Source organism: Gymnogyps californianus, chromosome 10 (genome assembly GCF_018139145.2).
Source record: "Gymnogyps californianus isolate 813 chromosome 10, ASM1813914v2, whole genome shotgun sequence".
Lineage (NCBI taxonomy): Eukaryota > Metazoa > Chordata > Aves > Accipitriformes > Cathartidae > Gymnogyps > Gymnogyps californianus.
Window position 1 is genome coordinate 15,024,015 of NC_059480.1, and position 13,321 is coordinate 15,037,335.

General features: G+C 35.9%; 1 protein-coding gene across 1 annotated transcript in view; it reads left to right on the forward strand.

Moving 5' to 3' along the window:
* ACAP2 (ArfGAP with coiled-coil, ankyrin repeat and PH domains 2) overlaps window positions 1–13,321 on the forward strand; it is a 71,993-nt gene that overhangs the window by 43,162 nt on the left and 15,510 nt on the right. The window contains exons 11-16 of the mRNA XM_050902272.1: window positions 7,586–7,637; window positions 9,042–9,142; window positions 10,373–10,478; window positions 10,922–11,130; window positions 11,347–11,416; window positions 12,778–12,872. Coding sequence (XP_050758229.1) covers window positions 7,586–7,637; window positions 9,042–9,142; window positions 10,373–10,478; window positions 10,922–11,130; window positions 11,347–11,416; window positions 12,778–12,872 — 633 coding nt within the window. The remainder of the gene's footprint in view (window positions 1–7,585; window positions 7,638–9,041; window positions 9,143–10,372; window positions 10,479–10,921; window positions 11,131–11,346; window positions 11,417–12,777; window positions 12,873–13,321) is intronic.

A 13,321-nucleotide genomic window follows, 5' to 3' on the forward strand; every position in this document is an offset into this window, starting at 1 on the left:
TCTGTTTACTAGCTTATTAAGATACTGCTTGTTAAGATAAATTCTGGTCTGACCTATAACCTGTGTAACTCACTGATTCCACAGTTTTGACAGAACACTTGGATGACTCTGTTAATTAACGTAGAGATGCCACTTCAAAGCCATTTTTCCTTTTTTTTTTTTCTGGCCTAGTTGTTTGCAAGCCTTTTTCTCAGAGTGTATCTTAGTCTGGAGAAGTCCTGTGTACGGAAAGCTTGCTTTGTTGTGTGCAGTCCAGCTCTGTAATTGCATTTTGGCCTTACTGTGGGGTTGAAACAGAGCAATCCTTATGATTGTATACAATAAGCTATGTGAATGTATATGCTGGGAAAATAAATGTTAGAGGACAAGGTAAAATGGAAGTTGTATACCCGTTGGAAGTAGGGAAACACAGTGAAGGACTCAAGTACTCAAGGACTCAAGTTATTTTTCCTGAAAGATAAGCATGTAATTGTTATCCTTTACAATTCCTGTCCTGTGCAGTGACTTCTGCTGAGTAGTTTTGATGGTCCTGTTGGGAATTCAAAATATATTGTTAGTCATGTCTCTTTAACAATGTATATTTTACTATTGTTTAAGTGTTTTTCTCCCTGAACAGGATTCCTTTTGCATTTCCAGGGGTGCATGCTTTTTTCAAGGAAATATTATATATGTTGGAGCATTTACAGTATAGTTGGATACATTTCTTGAATTTTAAAGTTAATTTGTTGTGATATAGAGCTCTTTTTACTATCTTATGCTATACAATTTTTGCAGCAGTGCTTCTCTTAAACTATTTGCTGTGTTTCAAAGGCCAGAATGTGCATTTGGATATGTGGTCCCTTCCAACCTTAATTATTCTATTATTGCTTGAGCATCTTGGAACATCACAAGTCTATAACAAATTGGGATTGCTTCACTTAAATCTGTAGACTGATGTAAGGGCCACTGGTGTCAATAAGACTGTATCTGTATTAGCAAGTCATGTGCAACTAGTATAAGGGATTTTGTGTCGGACTACTTCTAATCCGGTCCTGTGGTCTGATTATCGGTCTGTAATTGTAATGTACCTTCTGGGTTAGTTTCATCCAAGCAGAATTCAGAGTTCTCCAAGACAAATCTGCGAGGCATCAAAGGATGGTGAAGGGAGAAAACTAGGAGATATGCTTCAAAAGCACATTCCTGGTCTGAAGTAAAGTGTTAGTGTAAGCACACTGAGAAAAATCCACAGTAACAGGGCAGGAGATTGTCCTTTATTGGATTCTCAGCTGACTGAAAGGGTCCTTTTTACAAGGTGTTTTGCAGGATTGACTGCAGCCTCTTGACAAGAGACTGAAGGCAAACCTCTGACTCTCTCTCTGGGTTCTTTTTTTGGATAGCATAAAGGCCTTGCTCTGTATGGAGGTAACAGGAGGGTGCAGGAGAGGAGTGTTGGAAGGTAGCTGAGAAATATTCTCCTTCCCCATGGCTTCATACCTAGTAATACTGTACATGTATCTTACCTTAAGGTGGTTAGGGGGTAGGATTCAATTAAAACTAACTCCTGTATGTTGGAAATTTAAATGGACACAAAATAAATATGGGGAAGTCATAATTAAATCAAGATCACAATGACATTCTTTCAGGTTAAGTTACAGGTTTGAACATATATAATAAAAACATATCCAAACAATAAGTTATTTAAAAGCCAAGGTAAACAGCTCAGTAATGAGTCAGAGCTACCTACTTTTACTATATAATTTATATTTGCTTGTAGTTTTTTCTTCTGTGTGTCACAGGAGTATTCAATAAAGCTAAACATTTAACCTTTTTTAATCTTAGGTTCTTGATAATTTATCTCACTGTGATAGGCTAGTTGAATGCTTCAGAATTAGGCAGAGAATAGCATTGAATATACTATCTATAAACACAGTTTAGAAATGGAATCAATCATTTTAATTTTGTACTTCACATTCACAAACCATTACTAAATGTTATGAAACTACTACTATTATCGTACATAAAATATATGTTTAAGACACATGTTCTTAATGAAGACAACTAGAACCTAGCCCCATTTTTCATGTTTTAATAAAAATAGAGAAGTTTTTTTATCTTATTTCTGAATACATTTGTAATTACTTGCTATGTTGTAGGCACTGAAGTGGTCATTGCCACTTTCCACTGCCTGTTTCCACTGATGGAATGCTTTACTTATGTAGTATTGCAGTTTCAGCTGCAGGGAGATAATTCTGATTAAAGTTTACCATATATTAGAGGTGAGAGTGTTTTTCCAGTCACTAGGGAGAGTACAAGAAAGGACCGTGTCATTACGTTAAACTGTTCCGTGCCTAAAAATGTGCAATGAAATAGCAAAGGAGGAAGCATTTAGAATATTATGTTTTTTACATGAGGGAATTCAGAGCTGAAGTCAGAGACCCCAAGACAGACAAGATATTTTCAGTTTTCTTATTGGATAGGTAGTTTGCTGCTTCATTATATGCCCATCTTTGGAGGAGGTGGGTGGAAAATCAACTAGCTGAAACAAAACGGGAAGAATTTGCCTAGAAAGAAATACTGGAGTTTCCTGATGTTCTGAACCAAGGGCGACGGCACTGATCTTCCTTCCTAACTGCTGATTGCACTCTCAGTAGTAATATGTATTTAAAGTCGTAGCTTCTCTTTTCCCTCTGTTGGTACCAGTTGGTATTTTGATCATTCTAGGCCTTTTTAAATACTCCTTTAAGACTGAATTGAAGGCACCAAAAATCATTGCAATTACCACTATTAGTGTATATTTGCCAGCATTAAAAACATAAGAAAAAAGGAAATGATACAGTGGATTTTGTCTGAGTTTGACACACATCAGTATGATTCTAGCTAACAAATTAGATAATTGTGATGCTTCTGTGTGCATGTCTTGGTCAATGACTCCATGGATTCACCATAGTGGATTGTCCTGGGAAAAGTCTGGTTGCTGGGGGAGAAAAAAATCAAAACTGTATTGTCGTGGTTTAACCCCAGCCGGCAGCTAAGCACCACGCAGCCACTTGCTCACTCCCCCCTCACCCCTGGGATGGGGGAGAGAATCAGGAAAAAAAAGCCTCTTGAGTTGAGATAAAGACAGTTTAATAGGACAGAAAGGAATGAAAAACAATGATAATAATATGACAATAGTAATACTAAAAGAATTAAACTATACAAAGCAAGTGGTGCACAATGCAATTGCTCACCACTCATTGACCGATGCCCAGTTACTTCCTGAGCTGTGATCCGCCCCTCCCAGCCAGCTCCCCCAGTTTATATACTGGGCATGATGTCATATGGTATGGAATATTCTTTTGGCCAGTTTGGGTCAGCTGTCCTGGCTGTGTCCCCTCCCAAATTCTTGTGCCCCTCCAGCCTTCTTGCTGGCTGGGCATGAGAAGCTGAAAAATCCTTGACTTAGTATAAACACTACTTAGCTACAACTAAAAACATCAGTGTGTTATCAACATTATTTTCCTACTAAATTCAAAACACAGCACTATACCAGCTACTAGGAAGAAAATTAACTCGGTCCTAGCTGAAACCAGGCAAAAAAATAAAAAAGCAGCCCTCTGAAGGGGGGCAAATCTCTTCTAATGAATGAAAACTTGTTTTGTTTCCAGTCCAAGCTAATTTCTTGCTGGGATGATGTAGTTTCTTCCTGGGGCAGCTGGCAGCTTGGGTTTAATTGTCTGAAGACTTTAGTTATTTGGGCTTTTGCATCAAGTTTCCTATTCTTGGGATAGTTCTGCATGACCCTGGCTTGAGAAACAAATAGTTTTTGAGCAGGTTACAAAGTAAACCACAAGAGTTATTTGCAATTCACTGTTGCTGTGTTTTGAAAGAGCTAGAGATTTTGCAACCTCGTTTTATTGTGACTAAATGGATAGTGTATAAGGTACATGAGTATTTCAGATAATATACTTTAGTGGAATCAAAATGATATCTTTATACTGGAAAGTCTTAGCGTAACAGGTATGGAGACCTATTTTTTGAATGTATGTCTATCTGTTTGTAAATGGCATATCTTATTGTACACAATTTTTCTTAAGGCATCAGGAACTGAAATCAGGTGCATTTATTATTGTGGAGCAGTAGGTGGAATGCTGTTTTGGTTCCTAGAAGTTCAAATAAAAAAAGTCCATATCATGAAGAAAGATACGCATGAATAAATGTGTGTACGGGGAAAAGTGTATCAAACCTTAGTATGTTCTGAATAGTTTTTAGGTTGGATGCATTACATGTTTTCCTTTTTTAATTCTGCTGTATTTTCAGATCATGCTAATTCTTTGCTTATTTTGCTCATTTTGCATTTTTCATTCCTTCTCCTCCTTTCCCTTATGTTTTAATCCTACCCCATTTTTTCACATGACAGGAAAAAGCCAGATCACATCAGGTACCAACCAGCTTCTTTTATACCTTCCCAATGTTTCTTTGGCACGCAAAAAGCTCTTAATTAACCCTGCATTTAATTTTGATTACTTTCAATGGATGTATAAGTGGCTCAGTCTAAGAAAATAACAGAAGGATTCTGCCTGGGATGCCAGTATACCTGCTGCTCAACACCTTTAAAAGAATTAGAAAGATTGAGCTAGTTTTAGCTAAAAAGGAATTAAAGCAAAGTTTCTGCACTCAAACTTCTGAGCGTACAAGATCAGTGTTTTGACTTTTTCCAACTGAAGTTGGTGAGATCTTTCTTATCAACTACATTGGAAATAGAGATGTAACTTTTAAATGTTGTGCATTCTTAATCACTGTTTTGTTTATGTTCTGATAGCAATTAGTGAAGAAAACTGTTTCCTTTTGAAAATCAATAAGCATGATTCGTTTTTTATGTAAAACTCAAGTAATTTAAATTTTATATTTCTTTTTGGTATTACTCTATTCTCAGAAATTGGAAATGTTTTTCAATTAATTTTGTATTGTTTCCTATTTAACAAATACTCTTTTGAATTGCCTAGGTATAAATGATGGAAAACATTCAGTTTCTAAACCCAAACAGCTATATTTAAGCACTGCTGAGTGAGGCAGTGCAGATTACTTTAAGATTCCCCAAGTATGTTTTCTCCTTCATCATGCTTCTCTCCTGTTTTTGACAGAATGACACATTTAAAGAAACTTTGATAATGGTCAGTACTTACTGCACACATGTTGCCTAAAGGTTTATGAACATTAATTCTTAGAACAGGATAGATGTGGTATACCCTGTAACAGCACTTTCAGTACATATATTGTACCTCAGAAGTTCCTGGCTGTTACTGCTGTTACCCCAGCAGTCTGTTTCCTACAGTAATGAGTAGAGTTTATTGATGATACTTGGTTAATATGAAATAACTCAAAAGTTTTTGGCCTGAATAAAACTGCTGTGGTGCTGACATGTTGGAGGGGAGTCTGCCACTTCTATTTTTTCAAGCATACAATAAAATGTATTAGCTTTATTTTCTGTTGTAGATCACACTTTTGAAGTAGATGTCAAGTTATACTACATTCTAAATTGTTGATGTTGGTCAATAAAAGTTTCTTTAAAAAAAAAAATCAAACACACCACACTTTTTGGCTGGACTGGAAAGTTCTCTTAGACTTAATTTCTCTACTAGGAAAAAAAGGGGCTAGAGTACTTTGAAAACTTCTAGACTTTAAAGATGACACAAATTTGTTTTACAATTTGTGTGCTCACTTATATCCAGTTGATCAGATTGGAGCTTATTTACTTTAGTAACTCACTAAATATTTAGCTGTAGAACAAATGAAGCATTGCATTAATGAAGTTAATTACATTACCTAAGGCCATTATTAGGGATTTACACCATTGCATGTTATCTTGGGGCAAGGCTGCATTTTTTTTTTTTTTTTGCTTTATCACTTAGGCACTGCTTTTCACGTTTTTCTATTTCATATTACATTCCAAAAAAGCACGTAAAAAAGCCTGAGTTGATTTTGCTTTTCTAGTCTGCTGGTTTTGTTACCTATTTAAATATTAGCAATAACCTGCCTTATGCTCATATTTGAGGCTTAGTTACTGCATCTGTGGTTTTTTTAATAGATGGTAAAGGTGATACCTTTTAAATAGCAGTGACCAAAACTACTGCTGTTAATAAAATGAAAAAGTAGTTAACTTTTTGCATTATTCTGTTCAATTATCTTAACCCAAAAAGATGACTTATTATATTGGAATCCAGTATTAAAAGAAGATCCTGTTGTTGCTTTTTAAATATATCTGCACAACATTTGAAAAGAGTGTTAAAAGGTAGAATCTCATCTGTCTACTAAGTACTAACTTCTCTAACAAATACTAGATTTTCTGATTTGAATCTAACTTTTTTGTATATCTTAATTTTTCTTAACAATCTGTGTGTGCTTCTTTTTGTGAATGGCTTGTGGTGGTTGAATAAATATATGGAGCCCTCTTGTTACTAATTGTAGTAAACTGTAGCTTGAAGTTCAACAGCCTGTGGAGAATAACAAGATACGTTGCAATACAATATTTGGTGTACTGTTACCATTCAAACTAATTGGCAGTGCAGAAAAAAGTAAAGTGTGGTATAAGTGGGGTATTTGAGATAATTGAGGAATTATGCTATGATAAACACAGGTTCATATTATAAGCCTGAACAAAACAAAAAAGTGTAAATTTCACTGCAGGACTGAATTATTTTTTACATTCCCTTAATTTTTGTCAGTTCAAAACCAGCGATGATTAGTTAGCTTTTACTTTGTACATCCCCAGAAGAGCTAGAAAGGGATGCTTATATTTGCTGCTTTTTTTTCTATTCAGCGGTCTGATAAAACATAGTTGTTAGATCTGAGGCGCTTGTAATTTTTTCCAAAATATGAATGACCTTTCCATTCTCTCTGAATTGTATCCTATCTGAACAGTGAGTTTGACAAGGAAGGATACAGTTCAGAGGAGTTTTTAATTACATTATCTTTTGGATTTTATAGGATGCCTTCGTTAAATCTTTTATTTGGTATTATCCTACAAATCTGAGGCTTAAGTTAGGATCCTACTTTAACAGGTTTTTCTTGGTTTTGCTTTGGTTTTGTATGCAATCTTTTTATTTCAGCATCTAAAATTTTAAGAAATGCCAAATATAGATAGACGTTAAACCTGCATAGGATAGGATAGCAACACTGTAGTAGTTTTAGTGCCTTAGTAAGTTATTTCTTAGTTCTACTCTCAAAAATATTTCAGGAGTGAGTAGTTTACATAGTTTAAGTACTTTTGTTATTCAAACTATCTGAATTTGTGTTATCAAATAATTATTTGTAGCTTGCTGCTAAAATACAGAAGTAAATGTTCTTTGAAATGAAAATGTTTTGTGTGACAGCTTAACTAATGTTGTCATAACATGAATGTATTTGTTTAGGACTCAAATTATTTGAACCTTGCTTTCTTTTCTGTTTTGTCTCTGCTTTCCCTTTTTTCATTATTCTCACAAAATACTTGCCAAAACTGACTGCGGCATTACTTTTGTGAATTCTTTTATGCAGTCTCTGTGTAGACTGTATATTAGTGCATTTTGGTCAAATAAGCACTGTAAAATCAGTTATGTATTCTCTGGATGTCTCTTCATTTGAATAGGCGCTGGTTCTCAATACAAAATAACCAACTTGTGTACCAGAAGAAATTTAAGGTAGGTATCAAAAACTGGCTTGGGATAGTTTGGGGTATGGGTGATGGTTTTCCTGACTGATCAGGGGAAGGAGAAACAGTGCTGACACTGGCATCCTGTGTGGTCTTCAACAACCTACTGCATTTTCTAAATTAGTTTCTCCCTTTGTAAAATGAGACTAATAGCTACACTTACAGATTTTGAGATTCCTGCACAGTGACTTGTAAGCACATACTTTATTTGCTGTGGGTTTTGTTACCTTGTTGCAGAGAAGGTTTATGAAGATTTAAAAGTTGTTGGTCCCGGAAGGCTTGTACACACTTGGTGGCAGCGAAATATTCCATGCTGTTCTTTGAGCAGTTGTGTTTAACTCTTTCAGGACTTGCTCCCTCCAGTTACTTACTGGGTTCACATACCCAATTTAGCAGTTGGGGAGAGAGGGGGGGATAAAAAAGGCGTGAAAGTATTTGTTATGAAAGTCAGGGATGCTATGTACATGTATGTAATACTGAAAACGTAAGGTGGTTCAGCAGTCAATATCTGTCTTTGCTGGTGGGAAAGTACAGGTTTTGTATATTACAGCAGCAAATGCAACTCTGCCCCAAGCTGTAGAAGCCAGCCTTTTCAATCAACATTTGAGCCCGTGCTCCTTTGTTTACTGTTCTGGAATCTGCTTTTGCACCATATAGCTGTAACTGTTCTTCATGTTGGAAAAAACTAGAGAACTGTATGCAGACAGGGAAACAAAAAGAAAAAGAGGGAAGAGCTTATGGCAATTCATTTCTCTTCAATGTTAACAGACCAGATTCAGAGGTGATTCCTTGTTATCTGATGCTATCAAATCAAGGGTCTTCATTTTTGTGGTTGGAAAGGAAACAAACACTTGAGTTCGTGTGAGCACATTTGAGTTGGGCACTTTGTGTTTGTGAATTCCAATTACGTTTTTGTTTTTTAAAAACGCACCTTTAAAATGCTGTTAGCTTAGAATAGAATTCTTGTGAATTGAATCAAATTTTCAAAACCACTGCATCTGGCTTCTGGTTTTTGTACTTGGCACTTATAGTACTGCTGACTTAAGTATAATCTTTCTGATTTATTTGTGAGTTAATTGCATCTTGTAGAAAGTCTCTTTGAACTCCTTTGAATACTGTTGTTTAAATTTAAGGTGTTGATGATTTAGTAGATTGGATTGTAGGTAAAAAGGAATTCTCCAAAGTTTGTATTAAATTTTCATTAAATGTAACTAAACATTAAAATTTATTTAAATATTTCCTGCTAAGTATCTCTGATTCCACCTACTTAAAATTTTATTTTTGGAGGAAAAAATTGTGTAAATAAGCAAATAGAATTAAATGATAAATAATTTGGGATTATTAGCAACTTTATTATCTTTACTCTGTGTGACTTTTAATTTTTGTCTCTTAGGATAATCCCACAGTAGTTGTTGAAGACTTGCGCCTTTGCACGGTTAAACACTGTGAAGACATAGAAAGACGTTTCTGTTTTGAGGTGGTTTCTCCAACAAAGTAAGGAGAAGTGATAGAGCATGTTTATTTAAAAATAAAAAAATAGTTACATTCAGTTGTCTAGAAATGCAAGATTAACGTTTCCCTTGGGATAGATCAAAACAGGAAAAGTATCTGAACAATTCTGTTCTCTGAAATTTTGGCTAAAGAGTAAGTGATGCTGTGAGAAGTGTTCCTAGTATTTAGTGTACTTTTGGCATTAAAATAAACATGCATTCTTGTGCTTTATGCATAAATGGCTTGTGGTTGTGGAGCTGTTGTGGCTTAGTAGTAGCGATACTATCAAGCTGCTTAGTAACATAAAAAATAGATCTCAGTTTCTCCAAATTTCTGATTGGTGTAATGAGAGAGAAACACATTAGTAAGTTGTTGTCTCAGTAGTGTTAAATTACATTTCAGAATGCACTACATTAAACTACCAAATAAAAATATTTTTCAGCTTTAGCAGTGCCAGTGTATCGGTTGTATTTGGAGAAGTATGGCAGTCCTGCCGCAGCAAGGGCAGGCCATGGATTTCTCATTAATGATTTTGAGATGTGACCATATTTAAGTTTTTGATATAAGGTCAACCTGCTTTTAGATTTGAATGTTATCTCCACTCCCCACTCCTACTTACGTTTCTCTTCTTAATAGATTGCTGTCCTAATGTTTGCATCCTCAGTTGTGCTTCACTTTAACATGCATTTTGCTCCTGCTTGCCTATACTTTTTCAACCCATAAGTGTTGGAACAGTTTTATACTTCATGACCTGTTTCCTTTGACTGTTGGTGTGAAAAGTAGTTCATTCTTTGTCAGAGAGCTTTAAAATCATTTTCTCTTGATCTCAGTGAATGAAACTGTGTTTTCAAGGACTGATACCTGTATCTTGTATAGTTAGTCGTGGAGGTAAATTGCATATGAGGATATAAAAATGAAAAATTTGGAATAAGAAAAGAAAGGGAATAGGAAGCTAAGCCATTCTCTGGGTTATTTGAAGAGTCATCTCTGTATGCAAATAGTTTTGATATATCTATACCTGCAAATAGTTTTGAAACAAGGAGTTTGCAATTCATAGTGTCAGCTCCTTTGTTATCACAAACGGGTTTATTAGATGATGCCTACTAAACAACATACTTGTGGTGGTAGCAAGAAACTTTCTCGAGAGTCTGGTTTTTATTAAACAATGTGTTGTTTGATGTTAGCTGCTTGGTCAGTCTCTCTGAATCTGAGTACACATGTGATTTGTCACAGAAGCTGCATGCTTCAGGCTGACTCGGAAAAGCTGCGGCAGGCATGGATTAAGGCTGTTCAGACCAGTATTGCTACAGCATATAGAGAGAAAGGGGATGAATCTGAGGTGAGTTTTAAAAACAACCAAACAACCACCCCACCTTTAGATCCTGAAAATTAAAAATAGAGAAAACCTCTTTTTATGAGCGGGGAGGAAAAAAAGAATCCATTGTTTGTCTTCCAGTGGAAATGCAATGAAGTTTTGAATGAAGTCTGTGATTTATATCTAATTTATCTTTTACTCCATCTTACTAATGTTTCTTTGGCCTATGTGTTTTGATGAGATTTTTCTGTAGTGTGATTAAAATTCATAGGATACTCCTGTATTCAGTTCTATATTTCTTCTAAAAAGCTAAACATTTTTTCAGTTCTATGGGTTTCCTTGGCCTTAAATGCAGAAGTTTCTTTTCTAGGATTCTAGTGCACAGTGAGTTATCTGTAGGACTTTTATTTCTTTAATTTAGTGTGTGTCTCTCTTTTTTTTGTTTGTTTGTTTCTTTTCTTTTTTAGAAACAAGAAAAGAAATCATCCCCTTCTACTGGAAGCCTAGAACCTGGCAGTGAAACAAAAGAGAAGTTGTTGAAGGGAGAAAGTGCTCTACAGCGAGTTCAGTGTATTCCTGGTAATGCTGCCTGCTGTGACTGTGGTTTGGCAGATCCTCGCTGGGCCAGTATCAACCTAGGAATCACGCTGTGCATTGAGTGCTCTGGGATACACAGGTTGGGGAACTCTTCAGAACTGTATTTGATTTGTACATTGACTTAATAAGGAAGGGTGGTGTTTGCATCTTCAAATGTATATTGAAGCAAGATTAGAGACCCCTGTTTGTAAACAGAAGTAAGGTAACAGATTTATTTGCATAAATTAATGGTAAAGCTGTCTGAGGTAAGACATAGCATGTAGTTACAGGTTAATATTCTTTCCATGCTGTTTAGGAGCTTGGGAGTCCACTTCTCAAAAGTAAGATCTTTAACACTGGATTCATGGGAACCTGAACTTCTAAAGGTATGATAGTATTTTTGACACAAGTTTCTATTTGGTACTTAGATTGTTGTTCTAAAGCCTCTGTGTCAGAAAGTTCAGTGCAGGAAACAGTTGCATTTGTACCCAGTGCATGTCTTGCACTTTTGAGTAGAAAATGTTTATAGTTGTGTGTGGTTTTTTTAATTCACACTTTCTTATAATACGTGCAGTAGCTATAGTCATTCTTGTTACAAGGTTGCGAGTCAGAACAATTTATGACACCTTCAGGTTTGCAAATGCACTTTGATTAGTAAGTTTAATCTGATACTTTCAACATATAAAAAGGGAAATCTGTTTACAAACCAATAATATAGTGGGCTGAAAAATTTTGGAAGTGCTGTATCAGCCTAAAGCATGATCATACTTGAAAATTCAAATGCCAGCTCTTACAGTGAGATCTTGATTTCGTATTCCTACTGGCTTATAGGAGAACAGTCATGCAACTGCTCTTGTGTGCTATTTGTGTGCCAAAATTCTAGCTTGAAACATGGTTATGAAAGTCATGTGACGTTGAAATACCGGAATAGGAACTCACGCATGGATGCATGTGTGCAACTGGATAACTGATGCAAAGCATTTGTTTCTAGTTGTGATGTTCTGGTACTTAGGTATTGCTTCTCTATTCTGAACAATCAAAAGACAATGTGAGTAGGGGTGTTTCTCTTGTGGTTTGACCTTAAATAATTTTAATATCAATGTGCTCATGCTGAGCAAACAAACAAAAGACCCCCAAAACTACACCCCTTGTCCTGCTCATGTAAATACCAGAGCTGAATATTCTACCTGGTAGTAGAAGCAAGAAGTCTGTTCATTGCCATCAGTAAGTTGGACTTCATGGGCCAAATTCTCCTTAAAGTAGTATCTGCAGGCTGTTTTTTGTCTTTGATCTTTTTCTATAGACATAACAGATTATGGTTTAGCAAAAATGTCTGTTGGAGACGATGGAATAGAATTGATTGAATTGTCTCTTGCTGATGGGATAAAAATAGCTACTAGCAAAGCTGGTGGAAAACCGTACCTTTGTTAATGAGGCCTGCCGATGTCATTCTGATTGGACAAAAAAGATTCTTGAATGACAGATGGTCATATTTGCAGTCCTTTTTCAGATGGGAATGGCACTTTAAAAGAGTGACTATATCTTTTGCTATCTTACTCAGAATTTAGTGTCTCTATTCACTGCTTGTTTTAGTATCATGATATAAACCCATGCTTATTTCTGTAAGTGTACTTTCACCAGTGAAAATACTAAGTTGTAAAAATAGGCTGAGTGATGTTAAAAACAACTAAATAGGTAGATAAAGCCTTTTGCAGCTGTATTTAAATTCATTTATTTTGCTTCATAGCTTATGTGTGAATTGGGAAATGATGTTATAAATAGAATATATGAAGCGAAGTTGGAAAAAGTGGGAGTAAAGAAGCCACAACCTGGAAGCCAAAGGTAGTAATTTACTAGCAGTGCCTCTTACTTCCTTTTCTTGTTGCTTCCTTCAGCCTCCAGCTTTAAAAGATGCTGCCAGTTACCTGTATAACACTCCTTCGATTTACTTTTTGTTTCCCCTTATCACCAGTATGTTTTGCTCTCCCCCTCTTCTCACTCTCTGTCTTTATTGGGTATTCCTTCTGTTGGTCCCTTTTTGGCTTCTCTTGTTCATTTGTTCTTTTTCTGATCTCACTCCATGACAACTCTGTAGCATCCTGTTCTGTCTCATCAATGTGGGCATGTTGATTTTGTTTCCTGTCTACTTTGAACCGTTTCAGCCAGCTGTACTTGGTCTGTGAGGGCTCCTGGAAGGAGCCTGTGGCTGTGTCTTCTTTACGGTGACTTTGTTCTTAGAGTTTGACTTTTGGTCTCTGATCCCCAGAATGCGCTCTTCTTTCTGCCTACAT